The 15,345-nt window shown below is 47.1% G+C and overlaps 1 protein-coding gene across 7 annotated transcripts in view; it reads right to left on the bottom strand.

The window, feature by feature from the left end:
- Positions 1-15,345, bottom strand: part of SERPINE1 (serpin family E member 1) — a 170,854-nt gene that overhangs the window by 54,585 nt on the left and 100,924 nt on the right. Inside the window, exon 1 of one of the 7 annotated variants that reach the window (XM_056570160.1) lies at positions 5,781-5,906. The exons of the other annotated variants lie outside the window; for them this stretch is intronic. Within the exon in view, the coding sequence (XP_056426135.1) occupies positions 5,781-5,863 (83 nt within the window). The 5' untranslated portion in view covers positions 5,864-5,906. Of the gene's footprint in view, positions 1-5,780; positions 5,907-15,345 lie in introns of those variants that run through there. 7 annotated transcript variants of the gene reach the window in all.

The following is a 15,345-nucleotide window of genomic DNA, read 5'->3' as shown; positions in this document are numbered from 1 at the left end:
GAGCAGTATTATAGTAGTTATATTCTTGTATTTAGGAGCAGTATTATAGTAGTTATTTTCTTGTATTTAGGAGCAGTATTATAATAGTTATATTCTTGTATATAGGAGCAGTATTGTAGTAGTTATATTCTTGTATATAGGAGGCAGTATTATAGTAGTTATATTCCTGTATATAGGAGCAGTATTGTAGTAGTTATATTCTTGTATATAGGAGGCAGTATTATAGTAGTTATATTCTTGTATATAGGGACCAGTATTATAGTAGTTATATTCTTGTATATAGGAGCAGTATTATAGTAGTTATATTCTTGTATATAGAAGGTAGTATTACAGTAGTTACATTCTTGTATATAGGAGCAGTATTATAGTAGTTATATTCTTGTATATAGGAGGCAATATTATAGTAGTTATATTCTTCTATATGTTACGCCGAGCGCTCCGGGTCCCCGCTCCTCCCCGGAGCGCTCGCAGCGTTCTCTCATTCGCAGCGCCCCGTTCAGACCTCCTGACCGGGTGTGCTGCGATATTACTCCCAGCCAGGATGCGATTCGCGACGCGGGACGCGCCCGCTCGCGATGCGCATCCCGGCTCCCGTACCTGACCCGTTCTCCGTCTGTGTTGTCCCGGCGCGAGCGGCCCCGCTCCTTAGGGCGCGCGCGCGCCGGGTCTCTGCGATTTAAAGGGCCACTGCGCCACTAATTGGCGCAGCAGGCCTAATCAGTATCTTCACCTGTGCACTCCCTACTTATACCTCACTTCCCCTGCACTTCCTTGCCGGATCTTGTTGCCATTGTGCCAGTGAAAGCGTTTCCTTGTGTGTTCCTAGCCTGTGTTCCAGACCTCCTGCCGTTGCCCGACTACGATCCTTGCTGCCTGCCCTGACCTTCTGCTACGTCCGACCTTGCTCTTGTCTACTCCCTTGTACCGCGCCTATCTCAGCAGTCAGAGAGGTTGAGCCGTTGCCGGTGGATACGACCTGGTTGCTACCGCCGCTGCAAGACCATCCCGCTTTGCGGCGGGCTCTGGTGAATACCAGTAGCAACTTAGAACCGGTCCACCAGCACGGTCCACGCCAATCCCTCTCTGGCACAGAGGATCCACCTCCAGCCAGCCGAATCGTGACACTATATAGGAGGCAGTATTATAGTAGTTATATTCTTGTATATAGGAGGCAGTATTATAGTAGTTATATTCTTGTATATAGGAGGCAGTATTATAGTAGTTATATAATTGTATATAGGAGACAGTATTATAGTATTTATATTCTTGTAAATAGGAGCAGTATTATAGTAGTTATATATATTCTTGTATATAGGAGCAGTATTATAGTAGATATATTCTTGTATATAGGAGCAGTATTATAGTAGTTATATTCTTGTATATAGGAGACAGTATTATAGTATTTATATTCTTGTATATAGGAGCAGTATTATAGTAGTTATATATATTCTTGTATATAGGAGCAGTATTATAGTAGATATATTCTTGTATATAGGAGCAGTATTATAGTAGTTATATTCTTGTATATAGGAGCAGTATTATAGTAGTTATATTCTTGTATACAGGAGCAGTATTATAGTAGTTATATTCTTGTATACAGGAGCAGTATTATAGTAGTTATATTCTTGTATATTGGAGGCAGTATTATAGTAGTTATATTCTTGTATATAGGAGCAGTATTACAGTAGTTATATTCTTGTATATAGGAGCAGTATTATAGTAGTTATATTCTTGTATATAGGAGGTGGTATTATAGTAGTTATATTCTTGTATATAGGAGCAGTATTATAGTAGTTATATTCTTGTATATAGGAGGCAGTATTATAGTAGTTATATTCTTTTATATAGGAGGCAGTATTATAGTAGTTGTCACGATTCGGCAGGCTGGAGGTGGATCCTCTGTGTCAGAGAGGGATTGGCGTGGACTGTGTCGGTGGACCGGTTCTAAGTAGCTACTGGTTTTCACCAGAGCCCGCCGCAAAGCGGGATGGTCTTGCTGCGGCGGTAGCAACCAGGTCGTATCCACCGGCAACGGCTCAACCTCTCTGACTGCTGAGATAGGCATGGTACAAGGGATAAGGCAAGAGCAAGGTCGGACGTAGCAGAAGGTCAGGGCAGGCAGCAAGGATCGTAGTCAGGGGCAACGGCAGGAGGTCTGGAACACAGGCTAGGAACACACAAGGAAACGCTTTCTCTGGCACAAGGGCAACAAGATCCGGCAAGGGAGTGCAGGGGAAGTGAGGTATAAGTAGGGAGTGCACAGGTGGAAACTAATCAAGGTGATTGGGCCAGGCACCAATCATTGGTGCACTGGCCCTTTAAGTCTCAGAGAGCTGGCGCGCGCGCGCCATAGAGAGCGGAGCCGCGCGCGCCAGCACATGACAGCAGGGGACCGGGACGGGTAAGTGACTTGGGATGCGATTCGCGAGCGGGCGCGTCCCGCTGTGCGAATCGCATCCCCAACGGCCATGTCAGTGCAGCGCTCCCGGTCAGCGGGACTGACCGGGGCGCTGCAGGGAGAGAGACGCCGTGAGTGCTCCGGGGAGGAGCGGGGACCCGGAGCGCTCGGCGTAACAGTACCCCCCCCCCCTTGGGTCTCCCCCTCTTCTTGGAGCCTGAGAACCTGAGGATAAGACTTTTGTCCAGGATGTTGTCCTCAGGTTCCCAAGATCTCTCCTCAGAGCACTCAACTAAAAAGGGTCCAAGATAACGTGGTCCCAGATAAAAACTGGGGACACGGAAGCGGATATACTTGGTGGAGAGCTACACAAAAACAGGAGGAGTTCTTCTTTTTTCTTCGGCAGGCTTCTTCACCCGGGATGAGGCTAGTATGAGGGATTTTAGAGTCTTTTTCCAGATGGTGGCGAAGCCCCGGGAAACCACATCAACAGTGGGCACACAAGAAGGCGTGGGGGTGGGGAGGGAGGGAAGAGGGTCAAGCTTGGCACGGGGCAGAGTGTTAACAGGACGGGGGCTGTGAGGAGGAGACACAGCATAGTCCAGATAGGCCTTGGGGAGACCAGGTAAAGGGGGAGACACAGAGGTTTGACTGACGGGACTGGGAGCAGACGTGAGGCATTTTCTGTGGCAAGAAGCACCCCAGCTCCCGATCTCCCCGGTGGTCCAGACAAGGGTAGAGGAGTGGCGTTGGAGCCATGGCAGACCGAGGAGGACTTCAGAGGAGCATTTGGGCAAAACAAAAAGTTCCATGCTCAAGAGCAGGGGTTCTGTGCGGTAACGCACAGTGCAGTATAGAAGTAATTCTTTCTTTTTGCGGCGAGTCCTCTCTTCAGGGGTCAGGCGAGACCAATCCACTTGCATAGCCTCCTCGGCGGGAGGCACAGGGGTGGATTGCAAAGGATACTGTGAGAGAGGTGCTCCGAGCGGTGTGGCACATGGCAGGGCCTTCCCAGGCAGGAGACCACGGCAGAGTCTAGAGTCCCCATCAAATTTGTCCGGCAGGGACAAGCAGGGGTTAGGAGCGGCCTGTCGCTGCGGAGGAGTTGCAGGAGCCGGCGGAGGAGATGGTTGTTGCTGTTGCAGCTGCTGTGTCTGTGACTGAAGTTGCTGTATCTGCGGCAGCAGCTGCTGTATCTGTGACTGAAGTTGCTGTGTCACGGTGGTCAAGTATGCCAGCTGGTGATTTCGTTGGGTGATCATTAGGGATTGCTGGGCAATGACCGTGGAAATGTCGGCAAGACTTGACAGCGGCACCTCAGCGGAATCCATGGCCGGATCTACTGTCACGATTCGGCAGGCTGGAGGTGGATCCTCTGTGTCAGAGAGGGTTTGGCGAGGACCGTGTCGGTGGACCGGTTCTAAGTAGCTACTGGTTTTCACCAGAGCCCGCCGCAAAGCGGGATGGTCTTGCTGCGGCGGTAGCAACCAGGTCGTATCCACCGGCAACGGCTCAACCTCTCTGACTGCTGAGATAGGCATGGTACAAGGGATAAGGCAAGAGCAAGGTCGGACGTAGCAGAAGGTCAGGGCAGGCAGCAAGGATCGTAGTCAGGGGCAACGGCAGGAGGTCTGGAACACAGGCTAGGAACACTCAAGGAAAGGCTTTCTCTGGCACAAGGGCAACAAGATCCGGCGAGGGAGTGCAGGGGAAGTGAGGTATAAGTAGGGAGTGCACAGGTGGAAACTAATCAAGGTGATTGGGCCAGGCACCAATCATTGGTGCACTGGCCCTTTAAGTCTCAGAGAGCTGGCGCGCGCGCGCCCTAGAGAGCGGAGCCGCGCGCGCCAGCACATGACAGCAGGGGACCGGGACGGGTAAGTGACTTGGGATGCGATTCGCGAGCGGGCGCGTCCCGCTGTGCGAATCGCATCCCCAACGGCCATGTCAGTGCAGCGCTCCCGGTCAGCGGGACTGACCGGGGCGCTGCAGGGAGAGAGACGCCGTGAGTGCTCCGGGGAGGAGCGGGGACCCGGAGCGCTCGGCGTAACAGTAGTTATATTCTTGTATATAGGAGGCAATATTATAGTAGTTATATTCTTCTATATAGGAGGCAGTATTATAGTAGTTATATTCTTGTATATAGGAGGCAGTATTTGAAGAAAGTCAGTACTGGATATGGTCCTTCTGTCCCGTCAGGTTGAGCCCCTGTCTGTCCCCGGGGCTCTCCTGCAGTATCTCCCCCTGTGTATATAGCAGTGGTCTTCAACCTGCGGACCTCCAGATGTAGCAAAACTACAACCCCCAGCATGCCCGGACAGCCGTTGGCTGTCCGGGCATGCTGGGAGCTGTAGTTTTGCAACATCTGGAGGTCCGCAGGTTGAAGACTACTGGTATATAGGTTTCCCTTAACAGGTTTTCATATAATGAGTAAAGGACCTTTATTGTTAGTCACATTATTATTATGATTATGTTTAAGTCATATGATTGTTACCCAGAGAACCCAGTGTCCAAGTGACCTCTCTAGTGACCTATGGGCTCCTTGCACAGCCCCCCTATATAAGATGGGGGAGGAGCTGCAATCGCTCTCTTAGCTCATTGCTACTTCTGCTGAGGTCAAGTCCAGTCCAATTTTCCAGTATCAGTGTCAAGAGCATTGGAGGCCTCAAGCCTAAAGTCGGCAGCCACTTATCAATTGCAAGTAATCTAAAGTCATCTAATAGTCAGTCATCCAGTCAGTCAAGTCAAGTCTACTGTCTATTCAACGTGGCCTGCAATATAGTCTGTCAAGTCACTCAAAGCCTGCGAGGTCCCCCCGTGTCACTGGCCACCTCTCTGGGATACTGGCTGAACTCTATAGACTGTACCATCTGTCTAACCTCAGTAAAGTTACCGTTACCCTTAAGCAGGCCTTGGACTCTTTATTGCCCCTGCCTGACCTAGTATCAGTGGTACTACCGTAGGGTGGTAGTATAGGAAAACCACGCCCTGGCATCACGAACACGAAGGGGTTCCCCTTGGCCACCAACATCTGCCCCGCATCTACCTCACTACACCCGTGGCTCACCACAACTTTTGGCATCACAAGCAGGATTTGGGTGTGTGCCATATGCCACAAAGCCACAAGTCCGCCCCCCCCCCCCCTCCCCTAGTCTGAACTGTGTCCGAGAAAAATCGCATGCCGATGAGAAAAAGGTTTGCGCCAGAAAAGTGTACGGGACTGTTCTAATTGTAATGTGTTTTACTAAAGGCGCTGGTCAAATAGTGTGGGAGGAGAAAAGGAGTCCAGTATCCATAGTTGAAAATAACTTTGAAGTCATGAATATTATGTGCAAGATCCGTAAGGAAGCAATGTTACATGCCAAAATAACTGCCGTTGTACCTGAAAGGGTTAATCTGTTGGTGGAGAAGCGCGCGAAAGGTCCCCGCCAAAGCCAGCGTCCCGCCCCTGGGCGTGGAAGTCATGTCGCTGTGTCTATGCTGAAGTGGAACTATGAAGATCTGCCTCCTGTTGCCGGGGGACCGGAAGTCAGTGCTGCACTGATTCTGGCCAGTGGCCATCTTACTGGAGCCCATTACAGAAGGGACAAGAACAGGAAGTCTCAGGTGCACAGGCAGGTGGGAAATCCCACTAACTGCGTCCTGCTCTGAAAATTCTGGCCGGGTACCCGCTGCAGCGCAGACTCTGCAGATACCAACGATCGCAAGAAAGACGCAAACACCTACGATCGCAAGAAAGTCGCAGACACCTACGATCGCAAGTAAGTCTCCATTACTGGAGGCGAGTCACATTAACCCCTTAGTGCCGTCCAGTGTTCCCGGATGCTTGCCATCACGAGGGAGAGCCTCACCTAGGTGTATGTCAGTAAGGTCAGACTTAGGCTGGGTTCCCACCACGTTTCGTTAAATACGGTTTCCGTATACGGGTGGGAGGAGGGGGGGCTGGGCTTAATCGCGGCGCCCGCACTCAGCTGTATTCGGGAACCGTATTTAATGCATGTCTATGAGCCGACCGGAGTGAACCGCAGCCTCCGAAGCAGGCAAAAACGTGGTCGACCGCGTTTTTGCCTATGGTCGGGAAACCGCATACGGCCGGAAACGAAGCCGACCGGAGGCTGCGGTTCACTCCGGTCGGCTCATAGACATGCATTAAATACGGTTCCCGAATACGGCTGAGTGCGGGCGCTGCGATTAAGCCCCCCCTCCTCCCAGCCGTATACGGGAACCGTATTTAACAAAACGTGGTGTGAACCCAGCCTAAGTCTCTGCAGAACCTCCCCAAGCATCTTAAAGGGCCAATACTCCCCAGGTTGCAAGGGGGCTCAGTGGTAAAAAAAAAAACATCGGACCCGAATTAAAGCGCATTAGAATGGGAAGACTACAGATGGCTACCTTCCCCGTCTCTTCTGTGTTGGGTCCACAAAGAAGCGCAACAATCAGATACTGAAAAAGCTAAATTTAAGCTGGTTGAACTTATAGAGCTCCATGGGGAGGGGAGTGCTTCTGGAAAGCCGTCAGAGAAAGTGCCCAGGCCCAAGCTGGTTGCCCCAGCAGTTTGGCCTGACCAGCGGGCACCAACAAAGTGCCACAGCCTACTCCAGCTGTTCAGGAGGTTTGTCCAGCCCAACAGGCACCAACTGTTATTCCCCCCAGTGGCACAAGCTGCTGCTGTACAAGTGGTGATCACCGTGAGTCCGACCATCACAGAGTCCCGTTTGTCCCATGTCTCATGGAACACCCATGTCAACCTCATGGAGGGGGCCCAGTCTCGCTGTCCTGGGTTCATGTCCCAACCTAGGAAACAGTCCGACAGGCGAGGCTGTAATGGATGAGTCCGTATATGCAGATGGATTGAGACCAGCTTCACTGACTCACAAATTCTGTGCTCGGACTCGCACTGACCCAGGTGCGCAATCAATGGTAGAAGGAAGGAGGAAGTCCAGCATACGAAACTCCAACATCAACTTTATTCGGCAATAAAAGCAGGTACAAAACTGTGACACACCATCAGATAGACATCTGGACGCGTTTCGGGTGGATATACCACCCTTTATCACAGATAGTTTTTTCTGCCCATCATGGTTTCCTTAAATAAGGAAAAAAAATTCCAGGGGGCGGAAACTTCCTGTCTAGCATCTTCACATGTGAACACAATCGTAAGAGATACACATATAAAACAGCCATGACGGACATGACTTGAAGTAAAAAAACATGAAAAGGAAAAACATGAAAAGAGAGGAAAAATGTATCATATACACTGTATACATCTATGTAATGAACTCTACATTGTAACTCATGTAAATCCTGGTTTTCCCATTTATTGCAGCTAGGGTATAACCCGATGAGGCTTGCATATAATGTGAATTACCATTGCTGCGGCAAGAATTCCGACATGCACACCAAATAATCGAGTAATAGAAATTCATAATAATTAATGATTGGTGATACTTACTAATGATGATATTATGGTCATGGATACAAAAAATGACAATGAAAAATAAAAATGAAAAATAGCAAAAATGGAAATGCTAGTATTGCTATATATATATATATATATATATATATATATATACTGGGGGGATTGAGGGACATAACTGCCGATGGCATTGATGTATTTCTATATTTAACCCACTCCAGCCCTAAACTTGTGAATTTTCATATCAATAATGCAGTAGGAATTCTTGTCTTACATTCAGACCGGCAGGGGCATGCGTTTTAAGCATGAATGGCCAATAAGCTTCTCTGTTTCTTAATTTTCTGCCTGTATTACCACCCCTACTGCTCGCACTTATTTTTTCAATGGCATATGCCACAAACGTACGGTGTGAACCGTGGTGTGCATCCAAGAAATGCTTGGAGGCACCTGATTTGTTTCTTCTATTTGAAGTGTTCCCTATGTCATTCAAATGCTCCAGAATGTGTGTTTTAAATGTTCTTTTGGTGCTTCCTATATATTTTAAATTGCACTCGGACCATTCGATGACATTTGGATTTGACAAAACTACATGCTTTGCACGGGTGAGAGCCGCATTTGTGGAATCCAGTGTGTTGTAACCAAGTCCGTGTGGAAACAGTGGTAGATTTGACTTCACTTGGGGACAACATGTCACCCAATGTGGTAGCTCTTTTGGCTACAATCGCGCAACCATTTTCAAGCAATTTGGCTAAAATCGGATCATGATGCAAAATATGTAGATGTCGCTGTATAATGGCTTTGGCTTGGTTGGACAAGAACTGGTTTATTAATTGATATATTGTTGGATGATGATGAGTTACTCCGGTTTATGAGCAAATGTTGTCTATCCTTTTTGGCTACAATTTGTTCTGCCCGTTGTAGATGGGATTTAGAAAATCCTCTATCTACAAGACGTCCCTCTAGATCCTTTTTGGAATGGAAGAGTACCTACAGTATGTAAAGAAACGTCAGTATTTCTGTACTCATGTACAAATGTCATAATATGCATAGTCATAGTCAAATGTCATAATATGCATAGTCCTATTCATAGTCAAATATAAGGTTAATAGGTCATGTTCCTAACGTAGTCCTAAGTGTGTTGCTAAGTGCACTCATCCTTATTCTCCAGTAATCCTATGGTTGCTCAGTTATACAATTTGTCAGAGCACGTATGGACATTGATACAGAGAATCTCTTGCTTTCTCAGTTTTTGTCAACAAACAGCCTGGATATGGACTTTAATTGCAATGCCCCAGGATTGCATGCGGTCCCATGGCCATTTCACTCCTCAGCCTTCCAGGACGGACGTCGAGGGCAACTTTACTCAAGTAGGGGGGTTTGTGGTGTCCCAGTACAAGATATGGTCCTGTATGGTCCTTCTGTCCCATCAGGTTGAGTCCCTGTCTGTCCCCGGGGCTTTCCTGCAGTATCCCCCTCTGTGTATATAGGTTTCCCATAAAGGGTTTTCAAATAATGAGTAAAGGACCTTTATTGTTAGTCACATGATTATGTTTGAGTCACATGTTTAAGTCATACGATTGTTACCCAGAGAACCCAGTGACCTCTCTAGTGATATATGGGCTCCTTGCACAGCCCCCCTATATAAGATGGGGAGGAGCTGCAATCGCTCTTTTCCTCTTTCTCTTTCTCTCTTAGCTCATTGCTACTTCTGCTGAGGTCAAGTCCAGACCAATGTTCCAGTATCAGTGTCCAGAGCATTGTCATCAAGTCAGTCAAGTCTACTGTCTATTCAATGTGGCCTGCAATATAGTCCGTCAAGTCACTGCAAGTCCCACAAAGCCTGCCAGGTAAAAACTACCGTTACCCTTAACCTGGCCTTGGACTCTTTATTGCCACTGCTTGACCTAGGATTAGTGGTACTACCTTTGGGTGGTTATATAGGAAAACCACACCCTGGCATCACGAACACAAAGGGGTTAATACCACCTACCCCTTGGGCACTAACATCTGCCCTGCATCTACCTCACTACACCCGTGGCTCACCACACATACATTTTATATACTGGCCATTTTCCTTAACTAGGCTTTCTTTAACTTTGCATATTTTAATAATACAAGTAAATATAAAAATAAATGTAATATATTTTATTACATTTCTTTCTTTCTCCTGTTATCAAGCTTCTTCCCTCTCCACCCTCTCCAGGCTGTATTTTACTCTGAAAATCATCTCAGCTTTGTCCTGTGTCTACAAGTCTATGGAGGGAGGGGGGAGGAGGGAGCTCTGTCCACCAGCTCTAGGAGAACTACAAATTATAGAGGAATCCTAAAGAGCAGAAATCTGCTTAAAAAACGCCATGTCATATACTAGCCAGAAAAAAATGCTGCTTCTCATGTACACACACAGGCCGGCCAACCTGAAAAGTCACCTGAAAGGACAGGTATGGTTTAGGAAGACCACCCCCCCTAAGGGACCACTTTTTGATACAATTTTTGGATGTAGGTTTCAGTGTATGTAGTTTTACCATATAGCTTTACGATGATTTGTGGACCAGCTGTAATGTGAATAGTCATGTAACTTCAGTGTACGGTAGATATAACTTCATTTGCACACAGCTGTGTCTGTGCTTAGATTCCCCTGCAGGGAAGGATGCTCTGCGGTGCCGACTGTGCGAGCAGCTGCTGCCCAGTAGTGCGGGGCATTAAGGCGAGGCGGCTGGTTTGATGTTTCTACTGGCCTGGATTTATTTAGATAAATTCGTAATGTGCTGCCCGAGGCGGCTTTATACCATCACATTAATTATACAGAGCGGACTTGTGAGGAATGTTACTATGAGATAAAACAGGTGAAGCTGAGGAACGAATTACTGACCCGCCATCTACTGAAAATGTCTGTGAATAACAACCGCAGAAAACAGAGGCATACACATCGCCCCCTGTGATCCTGGATTTCCTACTGATACTAAAATATAACCTCCGCAGGCCCTAAATGTTCCTCACAACCATCTGGCTTCCCATTAAGTTGTTCCTTATATCTGTGTATTATTATATTCTTGTATATAGGAGCAGTATTATAGTAATTATATTCTTGTATATAGGAGACAGTATTATAGTAGTTATATTCTTGTACATAGGAGGCGGTATTATAGTAGTTATATTCTTGTATATAGGGGCAGTATTATAGTAGTTATATTCTTGTACATAGGAGCAGTATTATAATAGTTATATTCTTGTATATAGGAGCAGTATTATAGTAGTTATATTCTTGTATATAGGAGCAGTATTATAGTGGTTATATTCTTGTATATAGGAGCAGTATTATAGTAGTTATATTCTTGTATATAGGAGCAGTATTATAGTAGTTATATTCTTGTACATAGGAGCAGTATTATAGTAGTTATATTCTTGTATATAGGAGACAGTATTATAGTAGTTATATTCTTGTATATAGGAGGCAATTTTTATTAGTAAAAAACAAACAGAAATATTACAGTACATTCGACCACAAAAACTAAACGAAAACAATAATCACGTATTATATATCATACACTTGCATTAAAGAGAAAATAAATAAATAAATAACAACACAAAAACATCATGAAGGTGAATATTATTCTATATACACATTCCTCCATAATGAACGATTTTTTTCATCCTTCCTGACCTCCAAACATTTGATCCACCTCAGTTCTGACATGATCAGGTCCACTGCTCTCCTATCATGGAAGGGTTCACTGTACATGGACACGCGGGTTCTGGTGTGCCAGTGATAGTATTTTATGACGGTGATGATCAGATATAACGTCTCCCGGTCAATGTCCCTGCCATATGTGTCGCCCTCCCCAACACTCCGATATAAAATGTGTCATGGTCTCCTCCTCCTGACACCCCAAGGGACACTCACGATCTGACAGACTCAGATATCTTAAATTCCCCCTGACAAATAGTTTGCCGTGTAAGGACAGCCAGGCGATGTCATGAAATTTTTTTGGGAGCCTAACACTATTCAGGAGTCTCAGACTGTCCTGTAAGATGGCGGATGTACAGTCCTTCAGAGCTGGCTGTAAATAGAAGAACGTCCTACACACCATGACATACAGGTCCTTACGGGTCTTACTCTCTATATAGGACTTCTCCATGCGCCATCTCTTCAGACATCTGAGCCCGTATTCCAGGTACGGCGGGAGGTAGTCACGCGTCCATCTCCCCCTCTTGAGACTGCCGCCTCGCACCCAAGACTCTGCAAAAGGCAATATCCAGTCCCTGATACTATTCGCCCACAGGGAGCTGTTGTTTGAGTCCAGGCAACCAAAATTAACTTTTAGAAACATGGAGTCAAAGAACACCCTTGGATTCAGCATATCCAACCCACCCTCTCTCCTCTGTAGGTAGGTGATCCCTCTTTTTATTGGGTTCAACCTGTTCCCCCAAAACATCTGGAAGAACAGGCTAAAGAGCCGAGCGGAGAAACATTCTGGCAAAGGAAAAACGACAGAGACATACAAGAAGACGGGGACCAGGTAAGTCTTCAACATTGTAACCCTTTCTCTATAGGTCAGCCTCCAGTTCTTCCATCGCTGAACCTTTGCATTTCCGGCTTCCAATTTCTCTTCCCAATTTAGTTTGGCGTTATTGTCCCTCCCGAATTTGACCCCTAGGATTTTAATATAGGTGGAGGCTCTCACAAATTGGGGCAGATCAAAGTCTGGATCAGAATCAGATATCCAGAGAGCTTGACTCTTCTCAAGGTTGACCAGAGACCCTGAGGCCTCCGAGTAACTTCTGATGGCTGCAGACAACATCTCCACCTCCCGAGGCTCAGATATCACTACAGTCACATCATCCGCATAGGCAACAACACTCAGGGGAAAGCAGTGGGGGACCGACACCCCCTGAAAACCACACTCCTGCAGTGACCTCAGAAACGGGTCTAAGGCAAATACATACAGCAGCGGACTCAGTGGGCAACCTTGTCTCACCCCCGCCTCAACCCTGAACGTGTCACCCTGCCAACCATTGATCAGAGGAAAGCTCTCGGCCTCACAATACAAAGTCTTCAGCCAATCGATGAATTGTCCCGGAGTACCGTACTTTGACAAAGTGGCCCATAGATACTCGTGATCTACTCTGTCAAAGGCTTTAGCCTGGTCAAGACTCACAACATATCTCCCACACCTCAGGGCTTTACATCTCTCAAACATCTCCCTTATGGAGATCACTGCCCCAGAGATGTTCCGCCCTTTTACTGTGCCATACTGACAGCCTGCCAACAGTGCCGGGGACAGACAAACTAACCTAGAAAACAGGATCTTTGCCAGAATCTTCCTGTCGACATTCAAGAGGGCAATTGGCCTCCAGTTCTTGATGTCACTCGGCTCTTTACCTTTAGACAGCAGAATCAGCGAGGACACTCTCATGGATGGAGGCATCAAGTGACTTTCTAGACAATTTGTGTAAACATCCACGAGGATTGGAGCCAAGAGGTCTCTGAATGTCTTATAGAATTCTGCTGTTATCCCATCTGGACCTGGTGCCTTCTTCACATGTAACTTATCAATAGCCTCTTTGACCTCCACAACCGTCAATTCTGCTGTCAAAGGAGAAAAGTCCAAATCATTAGTATCAGGGAGCGGAGTCGCCTCCAAGAATTGGGTCATCTTGTCTCTATCTAAAACCTTCTTCTGAAACAAGTCAGCATAGTACGATCTCACCACCCCCAGGATACCCTCCCGAGATTCCTGCAAAACACCCTGGGAGTCAGTGAGACCAGTGACAGATTTATTTGCCACCCGCTCCCGGCAATTCTCAAAGGGATCAGGAGACCCTAAGGACCCATAATCCCGTTCAAGAACCAGGGAGGTATACCTGCTGTACTGATACTTCCTTATCTCAGATTTCAGCCGGTCTATCCTTTGTTGGTCCCCACCCGCCGAATATAGTGACTCCAATTCTTTCCGCAGCTTGAGATACTGGCCATACTTACTCTTCCCCTTTTTAAAGGACAGTCTCTTTAAGAGGGTTCTGATCTCATCCTTGACATCCTCCCACCAGGTGGCCATATCATCATAGAAGTCCACCCACTCTAGCTGGCTCTGCACAAAGAAATGAACACATGTCTGAACATAGACATCCTCCAAGATACTAGAATTGAGCTTCCAGAGCCCCCTTCCAATATCTGGACGTTTGGTGACACCAAGACAGAAAACTAAGGCCATATGGTCTGAATAAGGGACAGTTTTCTCATTCCTCTCATTAATAATTTCCGCAGGACCCACAAATGCCATATCTATCCTACTGCTCCTGTCAGAACATGAGTATGTAAGTTTTGGTTTCCTTCTACCCTGTGTGAACACATCACTCAACCCAGCCTGCAAATCATGTTGTTTAGGACCTTGGAGTCCCTGGCCACCGCTCTGCCTGAGGACCTGTCACCTGATGTCCTAGTGACATTAAAATCCCCGGCCATGATTACAGGAACAGATGTGAATAGATACGGCTTGAGCTCGTTAAACAATTGGACCCTTTCCGCCACTGTCTGTGGGCCATAGATATTTATGAGCCGGAGCCTTCTACCATGGATAGTGACCTCCAGGATCAGACACCTTCCCATGACGACCTCTGTCATCCTATGTACCGTCACATTCTTGGTAATAAACAGTAGGGCCACCCCGGCATAAGGCTCCACAGCCAGCGACCAGAAAGAAGGACCAGACGTCCATTCCCTCTCAGCCTCACGTAGGTGCCCCAATATAGTCAAGCGCGTCTCCTGCTTAAAGATGACATCTGCTTCTAAATCTCTAAGATGGTCATAGACAATGTGTCGTGTCCTCCTCACTTTAATGCTATTAACATTACTTGAGATAATATTTAAAGTAAACCCAGCCATCACAAAGTACCACAAAGAGAAGAGCAGAGACCTGATCCCCATCATCACAAGTCAGAATCTGAGTCCCGCTGTCCACCACCTGTCTCCATGTCTGACTCTACCTGAGGTTTTACACTCTGTGGTTTCCTTTTTATTGGGGGTTGGTCCCTGGTGTCACAATCACAGTCATCCTCAATTCTTTTCAATTCAGTCAAAATCTCCCTCAGACTCTGACAGGACCTCGTACCTGTTGGACACAACCATCACTCCTGCCCTGTTGTCAGCCCTTTTCTTCAGACTTTGGCCGGAGCTGTTCTCCCCCTCAGGCATGCGGGAGGACTTGTCTTTTTTCCTCCTTTTGCATCCTATTCCCCTCAGACACAGAAGAGGACACCGCTGGCTGCTGCTGGTCTTGTGGCACAACCTCCATGTCCCCTTGTGTGCTCTCTGACTGCTGAGGTGTTAGTGCAGTGTCACTCAAATCTGTCTGGACCTCCTGTCTGGTCAGTTGAGGCACAGATATTAAAGCCTCCTCCTCTACAGCCTCTGCCCCCGCCACAAGGTCCTCATCAGGAAGCTCCCAGCAGATGTTGTGCCAGGCATTGGGACAGTCCCGGTGAGGGTGACCGATCTCACCACATAGATTACATCTGATGTTTTGGCAGTCCG

Source organism: Hyla sarda, chromosome 4 (assembly GCF_029499605.1).
Source record: "Hyla sarda isolate aHylSar1 chromosome 4, aHylSar1.hap1, whole genome shotgun sequence".
Taxonomy (NCBI): Eukaryota; Metazoa; Chordata; class Amphibia; order Anura; family Hylidae; genus Hyla; species Hyla sarda.
This window is presented reverse-complemented; position numbering and strand designations above follow the sequence as displayed.